At 45.6% G+C, this 12,752-nt stretch overlaps 1 protein-coding gene across 2 annotated transcripts in view; it reads right to left on the bottom strand.

The window, feature by feature from the left end:
* Window positions 1-12,498, bottom strand: part of RBPJ (recombination signal binding protein for immunoglobulin kappa J region) — a 216,375-nt gene extending 203,877 nt beyond the window's left edge. The window contains exon 1 of one of the 2 annotated variants that reach the window (XM_081302933.1): window positions 12,373-12,498. Coding sequence is in view for 1 of the 2 variants with exons in the window: in XM_081302931.1 (XP_081159057.1) it covers window positions 12,373-12,404 (32 nt within the window). In the remaining variant the exon portion in view is untranslated. The remainder of the gene's footprint in view (window positions 1-12,372) is intronic. The other variant, XM_081302931.1, reaches the window with a different exon arrangement.
* Between the last annotated feature and the right edge of the window lie 254 nt (window positions 12,499-12,752).

The following is a 12,752-nucleotide window of genomic DNA, read 5'->3' as shown; positions in this document are numbered from 1 at the left end:
GTGTTGATCTGTTTTGTTTTGTTTTTTGTTTTTTAAGAAGCAGAACTAAATTATCCTATTCTCTGTGCTCTGTGGATGCTGATCAGACTTCTTTTGCCCAACATGCCCTAGTAGATCAAACTTCGGTTTCTATATCCAGTACTTCCTGGCTACATAGAGTGGATTTACCTGTGGGCATCCTAAGAATCCGGTTTTGAGCTGCAGATGGAATTGAATTTCAGTGACCTGTTTATTGATGCTGGCTTTTAGAGCTCATGAGTCATCATCTAAATTTCTTATTCAGAAGCCTTGGTGGTACAGACCAAGGAAGGCTGGATAATTAGTATAGCAGGTCACTCATAAAAGGCCTCAAACCAGAAAGCATCAAACCATCCCAAGAAATTATTTTTCCTGGCCTCCTCCCGACGACCTCATAATTCCCATTTCAGATGTCTGGAGAGGCCAAATGCTCGGATGGTTTCCTCTAAAGCAAGGAGGGAAACAAATCAGACCAACAGTGGTGCAGTTGAGGAGAGAAGCCATTTTCCTGCCATCTCTTGCCACCGTCTTCCAAATGACTTCAGTACGCTTACCACCTGACCCAGCGGGTGGGTGTAAAAGAGGTGGCAAGAACTTTGAGGGTGAAAAATACCTGAAGAAGTTTGCCACTTTGCAGAAGAAAAACCACTTTAAAAATATCCCTTCTTCTTGGGAAAAGTGATCCCTCCCCCCACAAAAATGGAGCTGTCTATAAATAAGTCCTGCTTTTACAGAGAGCTTGGTATCTATTGCTATGCTTTGGGGCAAGGTGTAAATACTTTGGGGCAACTCTGGGAAGTTCCAACATCCTTAATGTTACATAGATCCATTTCAGAGCTTTGTGCCACCTGCCCCGCTGCCTTGTCCTGGACTTGGCTTCCCCACACAGACCTACCACGGGACTGACGAAAACTCTCACCTTTCACCAAGCTTCACCCTGGCTTCTGAGTCCTCCACTTGACTAGGCCTGACCTTGTGCTTCCTTCTCCATCCTCGTAGAGGAAGAATCCTGCTAAATCAGTTTAGCAAAAATCTCCCACCACAGGTGGCTGTCCACTCTCAATAGCTTGTCACTTGGGACCTGCCTTCAGCCACAATCTTGTCAAGTCAGGTTCAGCAGAAAGCCTCTGTCCTTGACGTTGCCTTCTGGCAATTTTCCATGAACTGACACCCACCCCCCTTGCTCTTTTTTTTTTTTTTTTTTTTTAAAGAGAGAGTGAGAGAGGAGAGAGAGAGAGAGAATTTTTAATATTTATTTTTTAGTTCTCGGTGGACACAACATCTTTGTTGGTATGTGGTGCTGAGGATCGAACCCGGGCCGCACGCATGCCAGGCGAGCGCGCTACTGCCTGAGCCACATCCCCAGCCCCCTTGCTCTTTGATTGTAAATCTCTCCTTTTCCTGTTGAAGCTGGAGTGGAGCCCAGTGTCTTTGCCCCCGTCTAAGACCTCTTTGCAGTGGGCCCCCTACCTATGGCCATGGCTCCCCTTGAATGAGGTCTGCTTCACCATCTCAAGAGTTGGACAGGTTTGTTTTCTTTTCCTTTTGCAGAGCTAATCATCACAGGTGGAGAATCCTGCTTCACCACCAACCACACTTAATACGGTTAGAAAAATCTCCCCAAACCCACCTCCCACCAAAGACTAAATTGCTTTCTTTGTCTCATTTTTTTGGGAGCATCGAAACACAGGACTGGAGAGAAAAACTTTGATTTGGAAGTGTTATGCAAGGTCACATGGTGCTCATGGTACTGGACAGCTGGAGCTGCCGAGGGGATAGAAAGTCACCCAGTGGGTACCTGAGCTCTGGCCCTGCCTGATTCCTGCCCCATTCAAAGGTGCTCAGTCATAAGAAACTGGGGGCTGAGGGAAGGGAAGGGAGTGAGGATTTTCCTTGTGACCTAAGGACATAGAAAGATGGATGGGGTAGCACCCTTGAGTATGGGCAGCAGAGGGGTTTGAAGTGGTCCTGGGGGTTATGAATTGGGTCCCCTTTAATTTTGTTTTGCAAGTTGCAAGTCCGGGATGGACATATGCTTTATAAATTTGCTTTGGCTATTTAGATTGTGCTTCTCTGGATGCCACCTTGTGCTGATACTGGGCCAGGCACGCAGAGCTGCAGTGATAAAGAGACTCAGGACAGAAACTGTGATAATAATTAAAATCACATTTCCCATCGATCAGATAACTTTTAGGATTTCAAGAGAGAGATGGTCACTGGTCCTGTTAGGCCGCAGCACCGAAACAACTGACGGGGTGGGTGGAAGAGAGGACATCGTATCAGCATATCTGCTGTCACATCCCCTCTGTGCTGAGAACAGCCCATTTGCCTGGGTCACGTCCAGCCCATTTCCGTATTATGCAGGTTTTGAGAATCACATGAGATCTGGGAAACTCGTGTGTTACCGTGTGTTCCACATTCTAGTTACTCAATAAATGTTTATTAAGAATTATAGATTAAAGTTTAAAGGTGGATGCATTTTTGTTGAAGTAAGGAAGCCCTAATTTGTTTTAAAATGAGTGTAACATTTTACAAATGCATGTGTCATTTTGAGCCCACATCTAAGTTAGTTCAAATGCATATAAGGAATATTTGCTCAGTCGTTTTAAAAAATTAGGCTGAACAAATGCATTTTTATGAAATGACTCTGGGTTCCAATGGGGCTGAGCTCTCCCTGACTCTCCCCACTGTCGGGATCGAATGTGTTTCCATAGTGCTCATTTGTTCATTAAAGAAGAATTTAAAGCCTTACTCCATGCCGGGCAGTATGTCCTACTTGGCAAAGGGCTAATTTCTGACTACTGGGTAGGACCCCTCGGTTTACAAAGTACTTCCACATGCATCATTTTATTTCAGCTGCACGCCGCAGGCTAAGTATATGATTTCTGCTTTTTTTTTTTTTTAATGAAAGAAGGTATAAAGTGCTTCAATGGCTTGTTTAAGGTGTCACATCTAAAAGTGTTAGAGCAGCATTTGAACTTGGGGCTTCTGACTTTCCAAGTTCTCCACCTTTTTTGCACCCCCATGTGTTCAGGGCTGAACTGTGTCCCCCATAATTCATACACTGAAGCTTTAACCCCCCCAGTTCCTCTGAATGTGGCTGTATGGGGATACAGGGCCTTTGAAGAGGAAATTAAGGTAAAATTAGGTGGTAAGGGTGGGGACCTAATCCAATGCGACTGGTGTCCTCACAAGTAGAGGAGAGTGATACACCAAGGATGTGCCAATAGGAGAAAGATCACCTGAGTATACAGAGGGAATGTGGTTACTGCGGACAACGGAGAGGGGCTTCAGGAAGAAACAACCCTGCTCTCGCCTTGATCTTAGACTTTGCCCCTAGCACTGTGAGAAAGCCAACTTCTATGATTTAAGCCAATGTCGGTGGCATTTTGTTATAGTAGCCCAAGGGAACAATAGACCGTGGTACTTATCTCATTCCAGCACTGGAAGCATCCCTGGCTCTCACGGACCATAAGGAAGGCTTAATTTCTTATCATGCGATTCAGTATAGGTTGAGCATCTCTAGCCCCCTAATCCAAATTCAGCAAAATTGAGAATTTGCTGGTGTGTTGGGGAGCTGCCCTGGGTCTTCAACAGGTCTCCATCCACACTGGTAACTGGGAAATTGGACATCTTTCTTCCAGGAGGAGCCTTAAAAGCTTTCGAGAAGAAAAGCATAGTAATTGTCTCACTTTCAACCCAAATGCAGCCAGCTGTCAAGTGGAGATGACAGCTCTCCATGACACCTCAGGGACTCCCCAGAAATGGGTCCCTGGACCAGTGGCCGCCCTTGGTTTTGTTTCTCTTCACCATCCTCTAAGTACACAGCTGCCTTCTCCGGCCCAAAGGGTGCGCTCGCCACTGGTCGCTGGAGAGTGTTGGTGCTCGAATTAGAAGCTGGGCCTCAGGGGCAGCTGGAATGATTCTTGTTGCTCCACCCTGCAGGCAGCACGTGAGGCCTGACCACAAGACGGGCGGCAGGCCCTTTAATCCTGCACCCAAGCCTTGGCTTCCAAAATCTGATCCTCCAAAATTTGAGCTTATGTAACTTATTTGTTTATTTTTAAGCCCATCCTGTCCAACTTGAGAACATTTAAGACTCGCTTTTAGAGGAAATTTGGAACCTAACATTATCATTAACTAAATCAGCAAGCAAAGGTCCTATAAAAATACCAAGCCGTCCAGCTCTGAGGAATTATATCGCCCGATTCCCAGTGGAATTACGATGTGTGTTGGTTTCTCTGAAAATTGTTCCCGGGATTTCACTTTTTTCTCTCTTAAACCATAGCTGGAGGCAAATGGCCTGAGCCACTGGGCCTGAGACTTTCTACTGGGTGACATCCCTGCCCTGAGACAGGGGCCATGAAGTCCCTATTCCAAAATTGGGTCCAGGGACTTCTCCACCAGTCTGGGGCTTCTGGAAGACACAGTGCCTCTTGCAGAGTACGGTCAAACCAAAAGTATGAGAAGACACCCATCTTTGGGTGAGACCAGATGCCATTTTATGTTATATTCTCAACACAAGGAAACAGGTGCTATGTGAAGGAGTGGTTCGCTGTTATTTCTATCAGGGAAAACACTGGAAACAATCCACATGTTCAGCGAGAGGAGAATAGTTAAATAAATTATGGCCATTTCCAATGTCTCCAATTAAAGATTCATCAAAGTCATGTAGAGTCTTTGAAGAGTCTTTCATGATGTGAGGGGTGTGTTTATGATAGGTTAAAAAAAAGTCCAACACAAGAACATGCTTGATGAATGACACCAATCCTGTTTAATGTAGGTCCTTAAGAAATGCACCTTAATATCAGGAGAGGTTATAGGTCTGTGTGATGGGATTAAGGGTTAGATTGTATCACTTTCTTTATACTTTTCAGCATTTCTTTTTTTTTAGAGAGAGAGAGAGAGAGAGAGAGAGAGAAAATTTCTTAATATTTATTTTTCAGTTTTTGGCGGACACAACATCTTTGCTTGTATGTGGTGCTGAGGATCCAACCCGGGCCACACGCATGCCAGGCGAGCGCGCTACTGCTTGAGCCACATCCCCAGCCCTGAACTTTTCAGCATTTCAAACCTTTCTACAGTAAGCATCTATTTCTTTGACTGTCAGAAAGTAAAATAAGTAGAAGGTGGATGTCTTTCTTGGTGGTGGCAGATTTGAGTTCACATTTTCCTTAGATATTGTTTTCTTTGGTCTTCGTTAACCTCAGCTCACTCCTCAAGTGAGGGGCCATGGGAAGAGGCTGGGATCTAAGATGAGACAGGTACCATGTTCCCTGGGGCGCAGACCCACAGCAACGCCCTCTTGGGACCTGCAGGCCTCTGGCGTCTATGAACTGCATGCTCTGTACAGACTCCTATGTGAAAACTCACAGAGCCACACCAACCTGAGGAGGAAAGTGGGCTAAAGGGAGCTTTGTATCTTCCAATTCACCCCAAATCAAGAAAGAGCTCTAACAGAATGGCCCTTCCTTCCTCCTGCAGCCTCTGTTCCCCTAAAATACTGACTGAAGTGCACACAGACATCTTGGCGGCCTGGCCAAGCAGCCTGGTTCAGGCCAGGCTATGGGGCTGCTCATGCCTCTCCAGCCAAGAGAGGCCAGACTTGCTCCCTGGGCCGGCCCATCCCTCCAGCCCTTGTGGGTTTCCTCTGTGGGCATAATGAGTGTAATACGACCTGAAGCTTCTTTTAGAGCAGTGTGCTGTGACCTCATCTGCCTCTGCCTGCGCAGATGAGGGAAGTGCTCCCTCCAGACGCCCGGGTGTGGTGTTGAAGGGGGCTTGGGAGTGGAGGGAGAAACTCACTTCACCTTAAGAGTGTTTGCAGGAGTGGAGGGGTCTTTTAGCTACCAAGCACAGCCACGATTCCTTTCAATTACACCCACCAACTGTTTCCTGAGCAATTATCCACATTATAAGCTAGGCATCCAAGAAATCCCCACACTCCTTGGAGAAGGCCTCAGTTTCCTCCACAAACATCCCATCTATCCCAAGTTTGAATTCTTGTGTGGTGGTATAGAACCAGCATTGGTCTCAAAATCAGTGGATCTGGTGGGAAAACTCCCATCTCTACTTTGCCACCCACAAACACTATAGCTTCAGGCAGGTTGCAAAAAAGTCCTCTTTTCCCCACCTGTAACATAGGCATGATAAAGCCAGCTTCGTGAGTCATTCTTGTGTATGGTTGCTGGATTTAGAAAATAAAACATGCAGATGCCCAGTTAAGTTGGAAGGCTCTAGAAACAACAAATAATTTTTTTAATGTAAGTATATCCCATGTAATATTTAGGACATATTTATACTAGAAATTTATTTGTTGTTTCTTTAATTTCTAATTTAAAGGGACAGCCTGCATTTGATCTGGAAACCCTGTTCTGGAGGCTGAAATAAAGGGTTTTAATCGGAAACCCTGCCCTGGGCTCCCTGATGACACTTTTCTCAGCAACTTCTGCTATCACAGTGAGTCCCCAAGGCGGTCAGTACCTTCCCCTTCCATGCCAGAAGGAAGAAGGACTCCGACCAGGTTAGTGGGGACAAATCAGGATGCTGAAGTAGAGGTAGACATTTCCATGGCAGTAATCAGGGAGCAGACTTTGTTGGTTCATTGTTAAACCTCTGCTTAAAGATTGTCTTTAAAGATCTTAGCAAATACTGTCCCCTGGTGCTTTCAATGCACCATGTTGGATGTATTCAAGCCTGCCAGTGTAGATGACACCGCAGGGTCCACAGGAGTCCAGAGGGGCACACAACCCCAGGGAAGCTCCATCTTGGTGTGAGCATTGGGCTGCCTTCAAAGGTCAGTGGTCACGAGTATTAGACACAGGGACTTTCCTGAAGGTGATTTCTACAAAAAATGGGTAAAGGTCAGTATGTGCCCCAGAGACCATACTGCAAGGTATGGGGAACCCCGGGTGAGATCCAATGCAGGTTTGTCTTTCTGTACCTTTTGGTTTTTTGGCTCCCTTTGAATATCTGCTCCCTACTGCCTCCCAGAACTCACATCCCCTCCCACTAAAACTCCCCCAGCTCATGGGGTGGGGTGGGACAGGTGGCGGGTGGCTGTCTGGCCTCTGTGTGCATCAAAGCTGATCAGGCGCCCTCAGGACCTCAGGGTGTAATTTTCCTCTTGTGAATGTGAATTCCAGGCCAGGAGCGCAGCTGTCGTCGGCTTCAGTCGGCTTCAGGGGATTTTTTTTCCACCAGAACTGAAATCAGCGCCAGGAAAGCGTGGGTCTGCAGAAGGCATCTCTGGGCTGTTCCAATGCGCTTTCTCTGTCGTTCAGGCATAAGAAGATGGTGCCTTTCGGCAGAGCCAAAGAGCAAAGTCTTGAATTTCTTTGCAGCAAGAAAGGCATGCTGCATGTCCTGATCTCTGCCATTTCCCCCCATCCCTTTCCCACCTGCCTATTATTCACTAAATAATTTTAAGTGATTTTCTAGTTTAATATCATTTATTCATTTCAGCTATATCTATAAAATCTAGCATGTGACAGGCTCTAAAATATATTTGCCCATATGTGAAGATAAATCTATTTGAATTTAAAAATGCTCATCTTGTATCCTTCAAAACCAACGCTCACAAACACAGCTCTACTGCTTGAAGCTCTCTGAAGAGATTCCCTCCTGGGTTCCCTTGAACCCTGAAGGGGCTTACTCCTCCATCCTCCAGCTCCACAAAGCACACATTTTCCTTGGCCCCCTTGTACAGATAAGGAAACGGACTTAGGAGAAGTGAAGGTCATATTACTAGAATATGAAAGCCAGGTTGAAACCCTAGCAGTAGGAGTTCAGAGCCCCTGCAGCTATCTCTCGACAACCTTTTGGGAAAAAACCACACAGGTATGGCTACTGTTCTTGCCAGGAAAAAAAAAAAAAAAGAAAAATCTTAAGAGATGAGCCTGTTAAAACACGAGTTCATTCAGTACTAAAAGGCAAGCCTGTCCTTCCTCAGACTTGGAACGCGATGCATACAGTTCCCAACTTGCGGAGGCTGGGTTCTAAAAGTTCATCTAGAAGCATTTTCCCAGTTCCTCCCCCTGTGCTGCTCTGCTCACCCCTCTCCTGGGAGGCTTGCTCACCACGTTCTCTCTTAGTCACTTACAGCTCTCTCCTTCCTCGGGCTCCAGGCTGCTCAAGGGCAAGGACCTTGCCTCCTTTACTGTGATGTCCCCAGCACTCACCACAGTGGCCAGTCCACAGAGCCCCAGAGCATACCAGGCGCAGCGCTGAATTACAAGTCGTGAGTTTGGAACTAATGTTACCATTGCTTTGCGTTACCATCACTTTGGAGTGGAAATGTTATGTTTCCAACAAACCCACAGTGTTTATTTAACCCAGCTCATATCCTACCCCGGATACTAACCTGTTATCTGGAGCTGTGAGTGGAACAGCAGTAGGTGCATGGAAAGAGGAATCTTCCTCCTCTTTCTTGAGTGTGGGGTTAGATCTTGGTGACATTTTACATAGGTCAGAGTTCATCTTGGACTCCTGCCAAACCACCTCCATCTATGAACACTGCTGCCTCCAAGCCTCAGACTCAAACCCCACTGTGGCTCCTCACCCCATCTTGTCCCCAAATAATCTACTTGCCCCTGCTCATCAGTTAAAATTCCTGTTTTCTGGGTATAGTTGAGCTCGGTTGACTTTAAGGATGAAAATAACTGAATGGAAGTAGTCCTTGTTAATTTGCTAGTGATTGCCCCAAATCCCCACCGCCTGCCCCCAGCCTCCTAGGACAGGTATATGACTCCTCATGGCAGTGGTTAAGACTGTGAGCTTCCGAGACAGATCCTGCCTTGAATCCTGGTCCTACCGCTAAGTTATGTGGCTTAGGTAGAATGGTGTGACATCTCTGTACCTATAAAATAGGAATAGTTGTAATTATAAAGAGCGAGAGAGCGCACTTTTATAATACTTAGTGTCACATCACATATCAGGCACAGTTGTAAGGACTTTTTAGTTATTGATTCACCTGTCTTCACATGAGGCAAATATTCTTATTGGCTCTTATTGAGGAAGGTGACATTGCAAAAGAGATTTCTAATGGTAAATTGAAATTAATTTATTTATTCCCTGCCTTCCTTTCTCCAAATATTCTTTGAAGTAAGAATGCTACCTTGATAAAAAAAATTTCTGGCAGTGTGGATGGGGGAGGACAACCATTCTTGGGAGGAGATTTTCAGGGCCAAAGGGTAGGGGCTGCTCCCACATCACCCATGGCTGAAAATTTGCCCTGGGCGTCCATTCCCTTGTGTAGGTCCTGTTTCCACAGCTTCTCCCCTCCCTCTCTCTGCCTCTGAATGTGCAGAATCTGCAAGTGGTCCAAGTTTTCCTTTCTCTCTCTCTCTCTCTCTCTCTCTCTCTCTCTCTCTCTCTCTTTCATCCCATTCTTTCTTTTTTAATTTTTTTTGCACAGCCCGTGGCAGCTGCAGGGTGGTGGGGGCTGAGGCTGGCGGATGGTGGCAGCTGTTTGTATGTATGAGACCTTGGTCGTCTTTCTTTGTGAGTCAGGAGCTGTCTGTACGTATCGCCAGCGACCACCTGGCAAGACATTTAGTTCCATCTATGTTGTTTAAATGCTTGCTGCGTGATGTCATCTGTGAGAAGGATAGGAGGAGGAACTTCAAGAGGATGTGCCTAGCCCCTCACTGTCCTCTGGTTCTCCACTGAAACCTTCTGGGGGTGATTTATCCTCCTGCTTAGCACTGCACTTCAGATTTGCTCCCCAGTCCTTTCTGCTTACCCACTGCAAAGGTCTTAAAGCTCCTGGGGCCCACACTGGCCTTGACAGTGTAGCAGAGAGGCAGAGCGCACCAGTGGTAGAAGGCAGGTGGCGGGCTGGCCGTGGGGGTTCTTGTGATGGGGTAACTTCGTTTCCCTGGGCCTCAGTTTCCTCTTCTGTCAAGCTTAGGGGGATGGAATGCCTCTGCCCCTCTTGAGCATCAGGGCCCCGATTCTCAGATAAACTCCCTGGGGCAGATGGCTGTTGACACTTTCTAGAGTTACCTCATGGTGGACAGTCCATGGTGACTATTTTAAGTTTGCTGCCTCTTCCTTAAAATTGGGAATTTTCCCCTTATGCTAATTATACAGTTTTTGGTGCAATTTGAGATTCTGTGGTTGTTCTTGGGACTTCTAAAAATATGGATAGAATTCTACTCCCTATTTCTATTGCAGTGATACCTTATATATTGTAAAGTGTCTATATTTTAACCTACATTGTTAATTTTTAAAGGCTTACTAGCAATTTTATATATGTGTATATATATATGTATATTATATGTATATGTATATTATATGTATATGTATATTAAACTCAAGTGTGCTTAACCACTGAGCTACATCCCCAGCCCTTTTTATTTATTTTTTTTATTTTGAAACACAGTCTCACTAGGTTGCTTAGAGCCTCACTAAGTTTCTTTTCTTTTCTTTTTTTTTTTTTTTGAGGGGAGAGAGAGAGAGAGAGAATTTTTTAATATTTATTATTTTTTAGTTCTCGGCAGACACAACATCTTTGTTGGTATGTGATGCTGAGGATCGAACCCGGGCCACACGCATGGCAGGCGAGCGCGCTACCGCTTGAGCCACATCTCCAACCCCCGCCTCACTAAGTTTCTGAGGCTGGCTTCAAAACTGTGATCTTCCTACCTCAGCCTCCCAAGCTGTTGGGATTACGGGCATGTGCCACCATGCCTGGCTGATATTCTATTTTCATATAATATTCATATTTAAGCACTATTCCAGATGAACCTGGACATAAAAACAGAAAGGGAAATGATGCTCACTTTTACATGTGCAGAAATTCCGCACAAATGAGCCTCAATGCCTTCAAGGATATCTCACAGTTACACAGTGGAGGAGTCACGGCCCTTTGATCCAAATCCTAGTTCTCAAGCCACGAGATCAAGTGTTTACAGAAACCACCAGCACTATAGCTCAGCAACAGCCACCCCTGACTCAGTTTCTGTTTCATGCTGGGCACCTGACTAGGTGCTCTGTGTACAGTGTCTCTATCCCTTGAAGCAACCATGCAAGGAAAACATCATCTTCAGGTTAGTGATGGGAAAAATGGAGTTTCAGATAAATGAAGCATTATGGATTCGCTTGCTGGAAGCAGCTGCAAGAAGACCTGAGCTGATTTTTTTTGACGGTGCTGCCTCTTGCTTAAATATGCACCACCCCAAACTAGAGCAGATGTGTCTCATCATCAGGAGCTATTAGGGTCTCATGAATTCTTGTTCCATGAAAGTACAGTCAACAGAATTACTGGTTGGTTGAGTCACGTTCAGTCAACCCACACCTCGCTCACTGCTCACAAATTTTCCTGTCGTGCACCATTCTGTCTCATTTTTTTCCCTAGATTTTATTTTCATTCTTTCAAAAATATTTTTTGTCTTTTTTTTTCTGGGCCCTTAAAATATCTCTGCTTCAATTTTAAGAGATGCACATTTAAAGTGAATTTGGTTTTCTTAGAATGCCATACAAGAATGGATCCTCTCACTTACCTTCCCCTTCCCTGGTCCAGCTCGGGTATCCCAGTATCATTTTGCATTCATCCAGAGTCCATTTTTTCTGGATCACTTTGCATAGCTAACCCTTGCTTGGTTTGTATCTGTATCATTCCTTTCTTATCCTTAGTGCCCTAACCCCATCCTCTAACCCCTGCTCTCATGGCTAAAGCTCAGAGCTTGGAAGCCACTAAAGTTGTTTTCTAAATATCCAGTATACAGTAGGTGCTCAGTAGTTGTATAGTGAGGTAGGCATGCATGAATGAATGAGTGCATATGAGTGGATATTACTAGCGCCCAATAGCTTATGGTTTTGAGGATAGTAGTTATATCGGAGGCTCTTCTCTGTCTCCCACAAAGCCCAGCATTATGCTTCCAGAAAGAACCCTGCTTTCAAATAAACAGCCAACTTGATCACTGTCACCAACCTACAGGTGTATTTCTGGAGGAACTTATTAAAAAGAGCATCTGAAACCTTAACTACTCCCAGGGTACCATAGATGTCTTGGATTCCACGTTTTTCTCTGCGAGGCTCAGTAAAGGAAAGTGGGGAGTTAGAAGAACCCACAGGGAGGTGAACAGGCTCAGGGAGGAGCGGTGTTGTTGGCTTAAGGAACTGAGCAGAGCACCGTGCTCATGGAGGGGGCAGCTCGGCCCTCGCAGGCTGGGCTTGGCCTTCCCCTGAGTCAGAACACTCCTGTGCAGAAGTTTAAATGGCCGAGGAGATGACGAACTGGCCGCCCTTTGGGGTGGCAGTGACAAAAGGCATATTCACAAGTCATGAACAAAATCAGGTTAGATATTCTGGGCACCGCGACATGAGCACTTTCTTAAAGGAGCCACTCACCTCAACACTGCTGGATGGAGCAGCCCAATCATCTTGAAGAGAACCTCTCAGTGCCAGCTCTTCTGGGGGACTCAGCCTTAGATGGAGAATCTCTTCCCCTGGAGTCTGCTGGCCACTCTGCCTGGCAGCAAAGGAAGTGAAAATGTCCAAACAAAGAGGAAGAGAGTCAACGTTCTCTCTCCGGGTAGAACTGCAGACACAAGCCCTTTTGCCCCCCTTGTGGGTTGGAGGGTTCGGAAGTGCTTTGATTACGGAGAGTATCTATAAGGAGAAACAAAAATTAAGCTTTCTTCCTTCTTGTTTTTCCTCGGAATATCCTGAAATCTGAGGTCTGATAGTTTTCTTAGTTTTCTGTTTTGCTTTGTTTTTTTTTTTTTTTT

Source organism: Spermophilus citellus (assembly GCF_964194105.1).
Source record: "Spermophilus citellus genome assembly, chromosome: 8".
Lineage (NCBI taxonomy): Eukaryota > Metazoa > Chordata > Mammalia > Rodentia > Sciuridae > Spermophilus > Spermophilus citellus.
The sequence above is the reverse complement of the archived record's forward strand: the minus strand, read 5'-3'. Positions and strand labels throughout refer to the sequence as shown.